This window comes from Lepisosteus oculatus, chromosome 29, assembly GCF_040954835.1.
Source record: "Lepisosteus oculatus isolate fLepOcu1 chromosome 29, fLepOcu1.hap2, whole genome shotgun sequence".
NCBI lineage: Eukaryota > Metazoa > Chordata > Actinopteri > Semionotiformes > Lepisosteidae > Lepisosteus > Lepisosteus oculatus.
The window spans coordinates 6,709,840-6,727,852 of NC_090724.1; the positions used below are offsets into that span (position 1 = coordinate 6,709,840).

The 18,013-nt window shown below is 42.1% G+C and overlaps 1 protein-coding gene across 6 annotated transcripts in view; it reads right to left on the minus strand.

The window, feature by feature from the left end:
* The window catches only part of sbno2b (strawberry notch homolog 2b), a 72,420-nt gene that overhangs the window by 25,859 nt on the left and 28,548 nt on the right, over positions 1-18,013 (minus strand). The window contains exon 1 of one of the 6 annotated variants that reach the window (XM_015365582.2): positions 10,430-10,513. The exons of 4 other annotated variants lie outside the window; for them this stretch is intronic. In XM_015365582.2, the coding sequence (XP_015221068.2) occupies positions 10,430-10,498 (69 nt within the window). In that variant the 5' untranslated portion in view covers positions 10,499-10,513. Of the gene's footprint in view, positions 1-10,134; positions 10,223-10,429; positions 10,514-18,013 lie in introns of those variants that run through there. One more of the 6 variants, XM_015365583.2, reaches the window with a different exon arrangement.

Consider the following 18,013-nt stretch of genomic DNA (forward strand, 5'->3'; position numbering starts at 1 on the left):
CAAAATCCAAGGGGTTCAGAACTCACCTGACAAGCTTGTGTGAATGTACCTGAACACTGAGCAGGCCACCAGAGCAGCAGACAAATCAACACAGATGACAGTATCAAACTAAAGGGCACTGCTGCCCCCGAGCAAAGGCTCAAAGAGCAGAGACAAAGTCTTACATGACAATGTGTTCCGGCAAAGAGTCCTGAGGTTTCTGCTTTAGCCTACAGCATAGGAGTCACATATGAATTCCAACCCGGTTTGCAGGGAAGAGCAATGTGATCACAAATTACAATTCGCAAATAAAGAAGTGGCTTACCTAATGGCTTTCCAAAAACAGAACACAAGACATTCTGTCATATGAATTAAGCAAGTCCAGATTTAGCAACTACCAAGCAAGAAAAGGTTGCAAATGCCATTCACCAAAAACAGAAAGCAAACTAACCGCAAAGATTTATTCTGTAAGTTACTGAATGACTGTGAGACTTTTCAGTTCACTCATATAAAGCTCATTTTTAGAAACCTACAAAAAATAGTCAAGATTATTATCTGTTTGACCACCTATTCTACATCCTTAAAACATATTTAAAAATTTAGCGTACAACAGTTCTAAAAATGCAATCATTTTTCTAGAAAGACCCAGATCTCTGTGGGCACACTAACGTCAATCCATTGCAGCCTGACTGAATATACTGGTAGTCACACCTTTTCACACATTCCTAATCCTGTTTGTTTGGAAGGACCAATATTCAGCTGCAAGGTGGCTTTGTCCAGTTTGGAGAAAAATACTTTTTTTCGAGGAGGGGTAATAATATATTAATGGGTTTCCCAGAAGCATAACATTGTCTGCGCTCCTGTCAATGAAATAACATGGGAGAACAGAAGAAAATAAAGTCAAATATTTGTAATACAAAGTCTGAAATGTATGTGTTAAACTAACATCACAAGAGCAAACACACTATAACCAAAGGGTCCAAATCTGATCAATCAATGCAACGTCATCCAAAATACTTGCGATTTCATTTAATGAATAGCGCGTTTGATAACAGAATCTGTCTTACATGTGCAGTGGACTCTAAATAGTGAACCAGTGCGATTTGCCATTCAGTTCAAAGCATCTACAACTGCGAGATGTGGTGCGGTAGCTCCGTGGCTAAGGATCTGCGCTTGAGGCTGGAAGGTTGCCATTTGCCGGCAGAGGAATCCTACACCGTTGGGCCCCTGAGCAACACCCTTAACCCCAACTGCTCCAGGGGCGCCGTATAAATGGCTGACCCTGCGCTCTGGCCCCAAGCATCTCTCCCTGTCTGTGTGTCTCATGGAGAGCAAGTTGGGGTATGCAAAAAAAAATTGTATATGGCCAATAAAATGATCTGATCTAAAAAAAAACAGCACAGCTCACCAAGACAGGGCACTGAGGCAGCACTTCTTAGAAACATGACATTGAGCATTGAAACAACTATGTTCATTGCAGCTGCAGGACAGTATACCCTGTATCAATTAATCAGTTACTCTGGTGCACACTGGAGAAGGGGAGATAAAACACTGTCGCCACCGTGCAGCAGCATGTCTAGGAAGAAGTTCACTGAAGCAGCAAAAGGGTTAAAGTGGGAGTCAATGCGAAGCCAAGCCCTCTTGACTCTCCGCCCTCTGTGCTCAGTCAGGTAGATGACGTTGCGATGTGATGTGGCAGTGACTGCCAGGCAGGCAAGCTAGCTAGTTTCACTTAGAGGCAGCCCGTCCATCTCACGCTGAAAACGACGGCTTTCGGGGGGGTCCTGCATCGCATCAGGGCCTACCCTGCCTGGAGAGCTGGAGGTGGTCTTCCTCTCCGCCCCCTGGGGACAGCTGAGCGGGGCAGTTGTCTCTCTCAGAACTGGGGCAGCACTGCACAGCCAGAGCTCTGCAGGCAGCAGCGAGGCAGTCAGGCAGGGAAGACATTTCCAGGAAATGCTTCTTTTTTTTTTACTGTTCCAAGAAATTCTTCAGCTCCCTACACTGAATGCTTTGTAAACAAGGAGATAAGCAGGAACAGAGTGTAACCAAACACAACCTGCTGTCCCCTATCTATCAGAGGATGGGATTTTTACAAATGTGGAGTCATATCCAAACTCATGCCTACCACCAGTTTAAAGCTGCTAAAACAGCTCATTAACATTTGGGACAACCCAGCGGCCCCATGGTTTTGTTTTTACAAATCTGCTAGCTCAGGGGGGATTGAAAGCCCAGGTAGGCAGACCTGAGTAATTTCCTGCTCACACTACCTACGGCATGATGACAGGAGTGAAAGTCACCAGCAATGTTCCTGCAGCAACAGATTACGCAACACTCAAGAGGCTTGAACAGAGTGCCAGCAACACACCCTTTAAGACCAGGTCTGTGTCAAAACCAGATTTGAGCTCGGCTTCTGATTAGCATGGCCTACCTCTAAGGCTCTGACTCCCTTTAGACAGCTGAATTCATTCGCTATGCAGACATCTTTTTTTGAGACCAGCACCGATAAAGAAAAGTCATATTGTGGCACAATCGGAAAAACAATTCAATCAATAAACCTGGACAGAGGGAAATCTGATACCTTATCAAGAGACTACATCGATGATCTTATACCGATTAAAGTCAGTATGTAGAATTAAATATTTAGGACTTTAAAAATCTGTTCCAACTAGGATTTTAACACGTGGAGGCTTTAAACAGAAGCGTTAAAAACAGAACTGCTCAAACACACTATTCAGTTGTACCTCTGCAATACTGTCTTTTTGTTAAACATGTCTGTCAGGCTGCACATTTTCATTAGGCCAGACTCAAACTGTATTACACAGGAACGGTCCCACTACCATTTTCTTGGTAAATCAGCTTAAGAACTGCAACTAAGGTGCAAGATAAAACAACTTTACACTACACAGCTGTTAATCCTTAAAACTGTGATCTCGTTCTTCCTCCCCACTGCGTGTCAGAGAGAAGAGGGGCAGAAAAAAGAACCAAACCGAATGTCAAATATTTCAGCTGATAACAGTCAGGCAACACGAAAATCAGACCGAAATGTGAAGTTGTGTGGAAGCATGACAATTAAGCACAAGGGTGCTGTTTTGCGATCATTCTTAAGACTGTGATCTTAACATGATAAGCCTGCTAGACAGAGATGTCTGGAATTTAACTCTAGGAAAGTTCATCTACAATTGTCACAATAAACAGAAGAAATCGTCTCAGGTACTCGTATGTAGAGAGCATATAATCCAGAATCCAAACACTCCCACTTTTCTGCTTTAATCAAATCATCCAACACGAAGTGAACAATGTCAAGCACAGGAAAGCATCTGGTGCTCAGATCCTGATTTGCTCTGATCATGCACACCGGTGAGTTTAAAGACCTTGCTATTGTCTCCTGTTATTTACTCTTTGAAAAGTATTGGGAAAAAACCCATCTTTGGTGAAAGATGTGTCCTTGCACGGAGAAGACAACAGCATTCATGCACCTGTCTAGGCCTTGTTCCTTCTAATTAAAAGGGATAAAACTGACTTGTTTTTAGCTGTGCATCACCCCAGAAATACTAAAACAATTTAATTTTCAGGCTAGAAAGGCAGCAGAGAACTGCAGAAGTTTGGATTTTGAAAAGAGGGAAATTGGTCTGGTTCAGTGAGCTAAGAATAGATTCACCAACACAAGTAAGGCATTAAAATACTATATCAAAACAATCCGTTTAAACTGTAAGATAGAAACTAAAATTAATGAATATGGATAAGAAGATTAAGGTTATGCAACTGAATGTGACATTTGGATTATGCTTTGTTTCATTATTAGTCACAACTGAACACTGCACTGAAAACCAATAATCTATCATCTTGACAGGTGCAATTCCATTTAACAAAAAACAATCCAGCAACCTGCATCTTTAAACATCAGACAGTACGACAGCGAACTGAAGACATCATAGCCCTCACTGTTAGTGGAGATCTAGAAAAGTAAACAGTGCAGACATTTCCCCCAATTTGAATAAAAACCAGAGGAGCTAGAATGCATATTTAAAGCAAAACAGTTTTTTTGAGACTAAAATTAGAATGTATGTAAAGACTGTTAACTACAGAGACGCTTAGGGGCTTTAAAAAGAGAGTTGATCCGGCACTTAACATTATTCAGCTGTAAAGTGCCGAGCAGGATTTGTGGCTTCTAGCACACTGCTATAAAGCAGTCGAAATGACAGAAATAAAGGAAAGAGGGAAGGTTCTGTTTAAGAACGCGACTGTTTAACAGCCGTTCAGAGTAACCGTAGCAGTTAGTTTTCTGAGACTCCTGCCAACACTCAGATGGAACGTGTTCAAGCTTCCTCCATGCACTGCCGCCTCTCTTCCTCAAAAGGGTCTGACATAACAGCCAGGGAATCCCCTGACTTCCCAAGCTGGGAAATCGAGAACATGGTTTCAGCAGTTACCGTCATCTCCTTAGGAAAAGCAACACTGGGTGTTACAGTTCTCGTCGACTTTTGTTGTAAACACTGCGGATTGTTTGCCTTTGGTTTGATTCCACTGCTGTACGGCAAGATTCTGTTTTGCAGCTTTTGAGCCCTTATGAACCGAGCTTCGTAAAGGCTTCAAATTGAAAAGTCGAACATTCACAGAGCCACCCTGTACAGCCTGCTTAGTCACTGTACAGTCATTGCTGTACAGACGCAGAATAACGTCTTTACTTTTATCTTCCATACCCCACTCCACTAACACCGCTTTTCGCTTCAATTAAAGGGCCCAGAAATAGATTATTTCTGTGCAAAGTATTGAAATGAAAAGGTTGAAATAAAAAAACCCAAGAAATGTCAGTTCCTGCAGGTCAGGAAACACCACACTTGGGGTTTCCTGAATGACTTCTCTTATTTTTTTTCTATCCCATCTAAATTCCTTAAATCCCTTCTTCCAGCATCTCTTAATAAGCAGAAGTTAACGTTGAGCGATTAAAGCTTCCTTCAATCGTGAATGCACAGTGGAGCATTGCAGCTGGGGGGGACAGACATGGAGTTCTGTCAGGCCCCCACATAGCTGCTTATTCAACACTGCTTTGAGGAATGAGCTTAAAAGTACATAGAGGGCACCTGTGCAGGAGCAGCTAGCTGCCCGTGAACTCCATCATACAGGAAATGAAAAGCTGTCGCAAAAAAGAGGAGGTTGTAAAAGCCTTCTTTTTGTCTTGTCATGAAATAACTCATTACTTCAGATCCTTAAATGAAGTCAAACTCTGAATAGCTATTGTCTCAATTCTGCCAAACAAAACTATAAACACAGGCAGGAATAATTATGCAGGCCGTCTTTAATCTTAGAGCTCTTTCACGCAAAAAGGGTGATACAGTGTCATGCAGAGGCCAATATTTAATGTTTTAATTGATGCTAGAAACAGGCAATCTGCAAACAATTTCAAAAGGTCAATAAAAAAGTTCACCTAAGCTTGTTAAAAGTTGAACTTGAATATTACATATCCTCTTTAAGTACATCTGGTGTTCACTGCCTATGAAAAGCATCAGAACTCCTGCGAGTTTAAAAAGTTGAATTAAGGACAAAGAATCTTAGAATGACTCAACCCTAGAACGAGTGTAGATTTTTTATTTCCATATAATATTTGCTGTGTCTAAATGACTAAACCTCCCTCAAAAGCTGCTAGGTTGGATGTCTGAGAGCTATAATTAAAAACAACAGATTTGAAAGCCGGCTTGAACCAGCTAAGAACGAACTTGGATCTGGAAATGGTTTGCGGAGGTTAGGCACAGCTAAGTTCATCCAATCTGAAGCTTGCTGGCGTGGCAGTTAGCACTGCTGCCTTCACAGCTCCAAGACCCTGGATTTCACTCTGGCCTTAGGCAGCCATCTGTATGGAGTCTGCATGTTCTCCCCAGGTTTGCAGGTTTTTGCCAAAGGTCTTCTGCTTCCTTCCCATTTCCCAAATCCATGCTGGGTACATCTAATGGGCTTTTAATTTTCTTCTTTTCTCCTTGGACTGGCAATGCACTGTGATACCATTCAGGAGAGAAAGCATTCAGGTTCCTGCCTTATGTCCTAATCCCATCCTGCTCAGAAAGCTAAAGCTCACCATGACTCTCACTGGGGATGAAAAGCTCTCTGAGATCAGATGAATGGATATTTCGCTTTATAGTCATTACTGTGCTCCTAAAATCTTTCATGCTTCCATGTGAAAATTAATAAACTCCAGACCCCTAACAACCCGCAAATGAAGGGATGTTGGCAAAATGGGACGAAATCAACAGATTAAGAAGTGCTCTGTCCCTCCTGTCACCACAAGGAGTGTTAACACACAAGGGCCCATTTTTTTCCATTTAACACTTTTTAAAAAATGAACACCGACATTAGACCACTAAAAGCAACAAAAACCTTCCCATAAGCATGTCATGATTTAATTGAAAGTAAAGAAGAGATGTTTTGCTGTCCCCTTTATCCTAAGTGTGCCTACAGCCAAACAGCTGTTTAGCCTGAGAATCGGATATTGCAGGAGATCGCAAACCACTGCAGGCATTGACGTTTATTAAGCACACCTGTATTAAATCTCAAGTGCTCCCAAAGCTGACATCATGCAGGAGGAGGTTCAGCCAGGTCCAAGGCTGTTAATATCTAAACGGAAGTGACTTTCAGAGCAGGAGAGAAAGCAGAATCTTTGAATGACTGAATGAAAAAGAATGATTCCCCATAAAAGGGAACGTCTATGCATGGCCATTAAAATACAGACAAGGAATAAGAAAGGTGACATACATTTGACTGCGTGATGCACGGACGTGGAAGTGAATGTATCATTTGTTAATAAAAAAAATTCATACTTCATAATTATATAATAATTGCTTACACTTATATAGCCCTTTTCTGGACACTCCCTTCAAAGCGCTTTACAGGTAATGGGGACTCCCCTCCACCACCACCAGTGTGTAGCCCCCACCTATGATGATGCGCCGGCAGCCATAGTGCGCCAGAACGCTCACCACACATCAGCTCCTTTCTGGCCCTGTACCTGAACACTGAAGCCACAGAACGTAATGAGCGGTAACATTTCTTGAAGTCAGCAGTCCGCTAAAGGCATTCTGCTGCAGATCTCCAAATGAACTGGCAGCAATACGCAGCACTTGCAGAATCAAGCCACTGTCGCACCAGTATCCCTTTTGCCTCCTTATCAAGGGGACAGATGTGGTGCAAAACCAGAAGCACTGTCAATAACCAGGGCTGGGCACAGGGCCAGAAACGATCGCTCACCTCTGCTCTCAGGGTCTGGACGTAGTGGGGGGGGGTTATGTTTCCAGTAAGCACGGCAGTACTGGTGAAACCAGAAGAGGCGTGCCGACGTGAAGACCCCCCTGCCATCGCCGAAAGGGAGTGTGAAAACACACGTGAAGAAACAAGAGTCAGAGGCATTACTGGGAAATGAGGCTGATTTGACAGTCGGCCTCAGAAGTGTCTGACAGCATTCTAACCATAAACTGACGCAGCCTCTGATGCAAGCACCTTCTGTGCCACAGTACGCCAATTAACTATTTCACACGGCGCTTCTAAAGGACATCCGCACTCTCAATTCTAAGTATCTTGAAGAATCCAAGTACAAGTGAAAATATACAAAACGGTACATCTAATCTGACTACACTGGTCAACCCCAATTACCAGCTGCTATCTTAAAACTGGGAAAAAAAAACACTTGTCTCCTTCCAAGATACAAGATGGGTTACAAAGGGACTGAGAATGAAAAAGTCGAATTCTTAAGCTTTTTAGCATTTTTTGCCTAATTTCATTCAAGACTCTAGCCATTCAATTAAACAATAATAGCAGTGCAACAATATGCAATTTATAAACAAGCCAATTTATATCATTACTTCCTGTAACACAAAATGAAGTACAGAACTCAAAACTGCGCTAGGAAACCCTATTAAAAAGCTTGAGTAATATAAGTTTCTCAAAGGCTACTCAAAGGAACTACACATTTGTCACTGTTACAAATCCAAACACCACAGATAGATGTCAGTTTTTAATTATGTTTTTAAAAAACTAAGCAGAACTGGGAAGAGGTGCACAGTGACTTTGAAATGAGAATTGTGAGAGATTATATCGTGTACTGATTTGGTCATGGAACTTGAAATTGTCAGGGAAAACTTAAAAAATTATATTTAATACATGACTATTTGCATCCTAAGTGGGAGAGGTATTTGTATTTTACTTGCGCATATGTGAAGATTCTTCAACATCTGAACAGTGTATTCACTGCTTTTTAATCGATATTCTTTTAGAAAATGAAAAGGTTTTGTAAAAAAAGTCTCCTGCACTTATTTAGCCTCATTAGAAAAACCGAACGAACGCATGTGGGTACTGCCAGCTGCTCTGCTGATGGACACCTGCGGCACTTTACAGAGAGGGCCTGCAGACGCACTGGCAGCCACTGCTGCAGAGACCACAGGACCACTTGGTCTCTGAGTGCGAATGATTCAATAATAAAGGGCTTTGATGGAGAAAAACAGCTTCCTGCAGGAGACCCTCAATGGCCTAACAAACCCATTTATTTTCTAACGGCTTCTTCCATTTCAGTGGCGTGGGGGAGCTGGAGCCTATCCCAGCAAGCAACAGGCACAAGGCGGGACACACCGTGGATGGGACACCAGTCCACTGCTGGGCACGCACCCAGACCAGGGCCAATTTGGACAGAAGCCAATTAACCTACCAGCGTGTCTTTGGAGTGTGGGAGGAAACCCACACTAACACGGGGGGAACATACAAACTCCACACAGACAGCACCCCAGGTCTGGAATTGAACCTGGGCCGCCACGCTGTGGGACAGCAAAGCTAATCACTGTGCCACCAACCTCTCAGAAAGGGTTATATTGTCAACAGCACAGCTCACACAGCTGCAGACCCGATCTAACAATGGCGATTACTGTCACAGTCTGAGTGGTAAGCCGACCTTAGCAGATGATACCACTTCCTTGTATACACACTTCCAGTAATAAGCTCACCCTGCCTCAACCTACCTCCCAAAATACTATTCCTCACACTCTTGCATATGTGACATCGGAATTCTCTATTCAGAGCCTGATGTTGGAGAGTTTAATAGCTTCATGAAATAAACATTATGGCAGAGATATGGTAATATGTTTTAAAAGAGAAAACAGAAGCTTTTCTTACTGGTCCTTTATGACAACAGCCTTACTCCCTTATTGTCTAATCCACGCTGCATAATTTACTATATCCATCAGGGGAAAAGTTAAAAATAAAAGACAACATTAACACATATTAAGCTGCAGTCTACGCACAGATACCAAGGTGACCATTACGGTAGATGCTTACCACCTAATCACATTCTATGTATACTTACCAGAACTCCAAGTTTATCGTTGTTTTGTGGTAAAACACTGCATGACCTTGCAGAAAAAATTTGCTGCTGTACTTTTACTCAATTTCTCTCATACTCTTTTTACTTTATCAATGTACCTGATCCATTTCTGTGCAATAAATCACTTCCTGCAGGGTTTGCCAGCAGTTGTAAGCATCGTCTTGTACAGGGCGACCAACAAAGCCGTTTAAGTTTTAATTTCTGAACTCTCCAAAACTGTTCAATAGCACAAGTCAAAAAAAAAAAAAAAAAGAGGAAAGCTCCAAGGCTTGTAGAGTTTACTCTTTAATTCCCAGCATGGAATTAACCTCAAGCTTGCTCCTCAGCAGTGACAAAGGATTAATCATTAGAGTCTACATTTCTATATACCAAGTCTGAAGTTCACCTTTCAAATGTACACAGAATTTCAACACAACTGAATGGCAGGCTAACAAAGCCTCCACAAACGGTTCTTACATTTGAGACATTCTCTTAAGACACGTGCAGTCCTTGAATACCCTAACTATTAATGGCAGAAACCTAAATGGTTTACACACGACTACAAAAATAAATGCCCACCACATTTATCTGAATAATTAAAGAAAAGGGCAAACTGGTTTACCAGACAGTTTTAGCCTTACCCAGCTGATGCCAAGGTCCTGAAATAATTCTAAAGCGTGACTTGGTAAATAAATGACTAATTAAAAGCGGCAGTGCAGAAAAACGGATCTGTAGAGCTCTGGTAGTGCGGGGAGTGCTGCCGCAACCTATAAGGTTTAGGACCTAAAGCCCCAGGACTAAAGCAAAGCAGCCACTACCTTTGGAAGGGGCCGTCCCAGTTGTGAGTAGAAATTAATCCAAAACTGCATCAGAGACATCAAGTCAAAGAGGTCCGAGTCGATCACAATTCACCTCCCAAAAAATGAGCTTCCTTTCAGCTGATCTCCATGGACCTAACACAGGTCGTGCTTCATGACAGCAGCATTGCAAAAGAAAAGAACTTAAAAGACAAGCAGAAACAGAGAGAGAGAGAGAGAAATGTTCACAGCCCCACAAAAATTGAGGAGCAACAGGAAAACAAAGACACAACGGGTACTCGCTCGATCTACATACTTCAGACAACTGTAGCAGAGCAGTCTCTGCTCGAGAGGAGTGACCAGGATTTGCATAAAGTTTAGTCATATTGATTGTGGTTAGTTCCTCAATGCTAAAGGTGGAGAGGGAGGGAGGATGGGAGGGAGAGAGGGGGAGGGCTAGCTTTCAGGAAATGATGCTTTTGTTGGTAAGTGACTGAAATTACTGGCAGTCAAGCCCATTTTACTGTACATGGTGTAACTCAACCGCATACACAGAGTAAACACTACAGCCTGTTGGTGCTCTGTCTATCAGGAAAAGATACAAATCTTTTATAAAAAAAAAAACTTTGGCAGATCATCATTTAATGGTCGTTGTAAATATAGCAGATCCCTCTCGGTTATATTATTTTGGTTCCAGCAATTTTTTTTCAGTAATTCCCACTCCCTGCTTTGGGCAAAGAAAGACTACCCCTTGTTTCTAGTGAGATTGCTGCAAGAGCCTGGGATTCCAAGCAAGTGCCAAGTGGTGAAGGGCGCTGACAGAAACATACGCCACTGCCTTCTACACGGTGCCCTGCCCAAGTTAAAATGTCATCACCTGTGTCTTCAACAAGCTGCATGAAGCCGATTCTGCACAGAGCCGAAGAAGAGAGAAGTTGAAACTGTGGTTTGCCATTCACCCCCCACCAGGTTAGGAGCTTGGTAAAGACAGCTGCCTACACACACAGCAGGTCAGTGCCCCATGATCTCATCCTCGCGCAATCGGTGGGTGGCAGGAAAGTATTGGTATCGATCGGAGACGGACTTAAGTTTGACCCATTTCCTCTTGGTATCGCTGGGCCTTTGGTTAGGATTGTGGCCGTCACAGTACCATGACAGATATGAACCCATTTCCTCACGGTGCCCTAAAGGCTGTGGGGCGTAGCACTTGAGCACTCAGCTAAAAAGTGGCCACACTTGTTACGCCTGTGACCCAGGCCACAGACTTCCTGGTGGTATGGCTCATGTTCACACCACATAGCTTGTCGATCTACAGGAGTGACTCAATGGTGAAACAAAAAAAAAGTATTTTCCTTATAGGGAAACGCAGGCCTTAATATTTTTCCAAAAGACTGTTTTTTTCCCTTTAATTTTACCACGTAATGTCAACTGAAAAGAAACCGGTCCCTCTTACGCAGCAGGGCACTTACTGGAATGCAGGAGACATACTTTGCTCAGGGGTACAGTAGTACCACCTGGGATTTGACCCACATTCCTCGGGACAAGAGTACAGAATCCTAACGAGTGCTCCATGTCGCCACCTAGAGTGGGTGTTTATAACTCAGCCCTACACTGCTGTATCTCAGGGTGATTGCTTACATAAAGGCTTTGTTTTCTGCACAGCTCAGTTCCCATAAGGACTGACAGCATTTCCTCCTGGCATTTCAGAGACATTACTAAACACCAGCTGTGAAATAATATATGTATGTAAACACTTTGTACATACGTTGACATTAACCCTATTTTTGCCACCTCAACTAAACTATGGAAAAAATTCTGCAATATGACTGTTTAGTTTCGGAATTCTTTAAGCACTTTGCATTCATCGAAATATCAGTGAGTGGAATAAAATCTTTATTAAATCATCTTCAACAAGTGACAACTGAAAATGTTCCACTAAACAAAACAAAAAAAAGACTTCAGTAGCAAACCAAAGCACTTTTTTATTACTCATAAAAAAACTGTCTTTCATCAATATAATTATACCAAAATAAATAAAGACTGTTGTTTTGGACCTCTTCAAAAAGTGCAGCCCTTGGTCTGTGGTTGACACTAAATAACTTACTTTGCACTACACATTCAAAGAGCTCACTACAGCTCGTTCTAGAGCGCTACATTCAAACAGGACGTTTAGTTTGATTTCCTGCCAAAATAGAATTCTAAGACTCTTGCTGGTGTGCAGTATTAGTACCTAACTTCTGCAAACACAAGGGAGACTCCAGTTTTGTTCCAAGTCCAATACCCCCTAAAAGGTAAAAAAAAAAAGCAGTGATCTGTTTAACATGAATGAAATTGACCAAATCGAATGTATAAATACATTTTAATTAGCAAAATCCAGATTACTTAGCTGCAGAGCTCTGGTGTGTGAATTCACACGTCTATGCAGCACAGTAAATATATATTGGTTGCTTACGGAGTGATGTGCAGCATGCTCACACCAAGCATATCAAGTGCATATCTGAGACAGGTAGGGGAACACAACTCTGAAGACACAAGAGGTGGAAATATCTTTAGGATTGCTTAAGACCTATGACATGCAGTTAATCTGTGGCCAGCTCTCTCCTCCGAAGATTATTTTGCTTTGAGGTTTCTCAGACTGTGGTTAAAGTTACACATGTGGTTGTGTATTCAATTTCCCAGTAAGTTCTTTTTTTTTCCCCTTTCGGTATATATTTTATTTTACCAGTGTTGACACTTGCATATCTCCGTTCTCTTCCAAATTAGTTTCAGACTAATGCTGCCTCCTGAATGACCACTAGGATCTCTCTCCACTTCATACTTCACAGCATTATGCAATAACTCTCCACTTTCCTGGAAAAACGATAGCTATCTACATGGAAAGCAAACTGCCCTTGCAACACCTCCTTGCCTAAGCAATCTAGTTAAATAAAGTTTGCTCCAACAACAAAATTGTTTTTGGAAAAGATCTATTTTAAAGAAATACATTCTTTAAGATTCTTTTAAGAACTGTACTAAATTCTCATTTTTCTGAAAGCTCTGAAAAGAATCGATTTGGTACACAGCACTGGACTGTTGATTGCCCAAACTACTCAAACACTTGCTTCATTACTGGTGTGCGACGGGGAGCTGTTCAATAAGAGGAGACAGCCACCCTTGAGAATATTAAGCCTGGATTTACCGAAACTCTACTGCCAGAACACAAGGATTTACTATTCAGGCCTGAAAAAACACATTAAAATGTCAGGGAGGGTCAACATCCTAGGCATAATTTTGCAAACACATTTCTGTGAAGAAGCTGGATAGCTTAAATTTTCAATCTTTTACCTCCTCAATAAAAACATCATTCACAAATCACAACCTACCCAATGTCTGTCATTGAATGTCTATTTTTTTTTTACTGCACTTGGCATTTTAGATTTTTCATTTTAAAGCCAAAGTAGTTTGTGTTTTCTTACAATCAGCTGAAGAGAAACCAAAGGGAAAAAAAAACCAGAAGGAATATTTTAGGAGATCCCTGCCTAGCTTTTTAATTTGTAAAAAAACCCTGTAAAAGTAAAAGCTGTTTGTAATAAGTCATCCTCTAAACATCTTTTAAACAAATTCTAAATCTGAAAGTTCAATATTTTACAGGAGTGTTAGCAAATGTTTTTCACCCTTTTGAACTGTACTTCAGAACCACTGACTGTCAAGATAAAGTGCTGCTCCAGTGTTAAAGAAATAAACTGCTGCAACAACCAATGGAGTTTATCGAAGTCTTCTTTCTTTTTCATCTACAATCACATCCTGTAAACAGCACACATAGCACTTTAACACAATGCAAGGATATCCTGAATCCGTGCCGAAGACAACAAAGAAACAGCCCTGAAATGCTTCAGAAACAGAAATCAGGTTCTTAGCTTGTGCTCTTAGCTAAGTAACTTAAATCATTAAGGATGCAGTCCCAAAACATTACTAATTGGCTAGGTGTGTCCGTTCTTCTGTAATAAGAAAGTTTTGGTAAGTTATTGAAGTCTTTCAAGATGCCAGATCTTCTTGAAGATCTTTTTAATTTGGTAAATTAGGAACTCATTTCATTTTTATGTTACAAAATACAGTGCTGATACTTCAGCTGTGGACCTACTCTTTAAAGTCTTTAAAAAGGCCTGTAGGTACACACTGAAAAAGATGAAGGAAAAAGCAGTGTAAAGTGTATTAAGACACAGCAAAGGTCTGATGAAAGGAAGGCAAAGCATTCATTAGTGTACTGGAGCATGACACAAATTAAAAAAACAAAAGGCAGTGTATAAGCATACAAACACGATGGAAAATTGAAAAGAAATATTGCACAAATGAACTACCATTAACTTTCTCAAGGCTTGGTATGCAGAATGATATGGATCGCTATAGCGCTGCAGCGCAGAAGCAGAGCACTCCAGTTGAGCCCTGCTGGAATGACCAGCTACCCTAGGGTTCGAGTTCAAGTCAAAGAGGGTGGATAAAAGGTCTCATGCGTGCAGGAGTGCTTCTTAAAGGAACAGTGCTACGATCTGACGCCACTGCGTGACACTGCAGCATGCTTGACTGTTTACTAAACAGATCACCGGCAATGACGCGCCAGGCAATCAAATCAACCAAGCCGTTTTTGAAACGGAAAGGCACTCTTAGCCAAACGTATACACTGTATGGGGACACACTAATGCACTAAGGTCAATTCTCCAGTGCCCTGGTATAAAACCATCGGCACTGAGGGTGGCCCTACAGCTCTGATGTCGTTCAAGTTCTGCTCACTAGATTCCTGTCTGGTTCTGTGTGGCACGGCCAGCAGGCATGCCAGTGTACTGCACTGTGGAGTGGACTTTGGTAGCACACACCATACCCTGGGCGCTGAAGGGAAGTATTGCTCACGAGCACATGACTTGAATTTTCTCTGCGTGTCTCATGCTGATGCTCTGCCTCCACAAGCCACAGGGGAGACAGGAGGTGATGGCCACTGTAACTGAGGGCCTTGTAGGTTTATATTCACAGCATCAGCAGTGAGACTGCATTCACAACCTTGTGACTTAACAGTGCAATACTGGGCAAATATTGGTAAAACTCATGTAAAAGAGCTGAAACAGTTCCTATGTTTTTCTGGTAGAAGTAGTAGGATCTTTTAAGGCTAAAAACATTTAAATATATTACGTGCCAAAGCAAGTCTGATGTCCTGTCTTACACCAGCCCAAGTAGACACATTCCATTTGATGGAAACTTGAGGAGCAAAACGGGTTTTGATAGAATACATGCTTATGTGGGACCAAGCCTCCAGTGATAATAAACACCAACAGTTCTAAAACAAACACCTTTTGTTCAGAGTTGCAAACATTCAGATCACGGATAACCTCTAAATCCTGTTTAAATGTAAACCCAAACACTAGAAAAACTCATCCTTAAGAAGACACCCGAATTTGACAGGGTTTTTTTTTTTCCCCGTTTTAATTCAAATGGACAAGCTAATGAAAAGCAGAGAGGCCTATTTTTTTTCTGGCAAATCGTACCACGGAGCTGAGTCAGGAATAAACAAATTTGGTTTGCGGCTTGTGTGCTTGTCTGACAGGCACTGCCACAGGTGCGAGTGAATAAGAGCAGAGCATGACTTCATCCAAAACCAGAGCCGCACACTGGTATTCATGCAAAGACAGACAAAGGCAGCAGAACAGTGGTGGCTCAGGACATAAGGCTAGGAACTGGTAAGCTGTACACAGATCAAGGATATGTATTCAAACCCTTAAAAGCAATCAAACTGGAATCCATGAGATTCCCCACTTTATCAATGAAAACCTAGCTAAGGTACCCCACCAATAACAAAACAAAGAATAACAATTAATATTATCAACCGAAGTCTATACCAAGATCATCTTCAATCACCGCACCCTGCACAGTAACCTTTTTCAATTGAGATTCTAAGCAGATTTCTGTACGGACAGAACTGTACAGTTCTACAGTGAGCCCTAATATACGTTAGAGATTAACAAAAAGGAAATCTACAGCAATACTTTGTCACTTGCAAATTGTCACGTAGTTCTATTGTCTGAAAAACTCCATTTTTGGGGGGGAGTGTGGAAAATTTGAAGGTGTTTATCCTTAAAAAATTAGAAGTTGAACACTCATTGCTACGTGGACACAGGATGGAATGAGGAAACTTGTTTCTGCCACTCACCAATCTGACCTGCCTTTGAACCTTCTGTACCCTGAAACTCTCCGATTCCTACAAGGCACGATGTGCAACACGATGACGAAAAGAATGAACATACAAAAAGGCCAAGGTCTACATTTCAAATGAAACTCTCACGGGATGCTTCTCTCAAGCCTTCTGTTGATACTCTGCACAGACTGACAACCAAGGAAGAAATCAAAGGATAAAAGAAAAAGGCCTTCATATCAGTAACTAAAAGGCAAAAATAATAATTAAGATATTAACGTCTTCCTCTCTGCCAGACAAAAGATATCGGTAATCTGCCAGGAGAGGCGAAGGAGAAAGACATTTGGGTTTAAACATTCTAGAATAAATTAGAATCGTGAGAAAATTCAGAGCCTTGGAGATGAACAGCTCAGCTCCCAGGGTCTGCATCTGAGAACGTGCACATGGTTGCGTAGCCGGTTCTTCCTGGCAGGAATACTGTCCAGCCCTCTCTTCCCAGTGGCCTGACTCACTGGCAGACCATACAGCTCAACCCAGTACAACTTACTGCTGAGCTAAACCGAACGAAAAACGTCTAGTTTTTTTACACGGGCCGCGTTGCTCCTAAGTATATTATTCTTGTGTTGTAAAGTTATGAATTTGCAAGTCTGCATCAATCTGATAGCCTTGTGTGCAGCTGGTAAGGTAAGAAGGCTCCATACATGGGAAGACTTAGCCATGAGAGAGATGCGAGACATGTTGGGGAAAAAAAATTCTCGTCTAAAAGAAGACAGTTCATAAAATACACAACCACCCTAGATGTCGCTGGATTCACCTCCGAGTCTTGCCAAAGCCTTAACAGATGATGATTATCTGTAATATTCTTATGACGTGATAAATGCCCACAATTAGGTTATTGCAATAAGTTTGTCCCGTCCCAGTTTCCTTGCAGCTCCATTAAAAAGGCAAAAGACAAAATAATCTCCTCTGACATGCATATGAAAGAGGGAGCATTATGCTATACCGTAATACCATCCAATGAAATCCACATGGATAAAAAAAATAAATGCAAATCAGAATTCTGAAGAACAGCAGAGGAGCATGATAAATCAGCCATACATTCGCAAAACAACGACATCAAAACAGCATTCCAGATATGCAAAACAGGAAAAATTCTCAGAAATGTAGAAATGTCGTGATAAAGAAAATAGGAAAAGGGTATAAATCTAAATCTCTTGGTCATGTTGAAATAAACACTCAGCCCTTTTCATTTGCTTTTCATCTACAGCCTGAAAGCATGCTGGCGGCAACACTTCACCTCAGGCAGACAGTCTGGATTCAAATAAAATCATTTTGTTTAATAAGAAGGGGGGGGGGGCTGCCTTTTAGCTCTAAAACCAAAATGACTCAGTTCAGATTCCAAGGCCTACGTTTGCTCTGCATTCCCAACCCCCACCCGCCACCCCCGCCCCTTCTCCTGCAGCTCCGGTCTCGAATCCGAGCACACCTACAGCCCGAGGCCGGTCCCTGTTCGGATCGCTTTCAGGTACTTTCCCATGATATCATCCGGCAGCGCTGCTCTGCCTACAAGGAAGCACAGCGCTCCGTCTGGGCGCACCCTACGCAGCAAACTGAAAGGAATGACCCGCCCCAGAACGCCACCAGCCCCGATCGCAACACACAGGGCCCTTAACCTGAAACTCACCTGCCGCACGATACGCGCCGGATTATCCGAAAATGGGAAGCTCCCATTCCCAGCAGCAC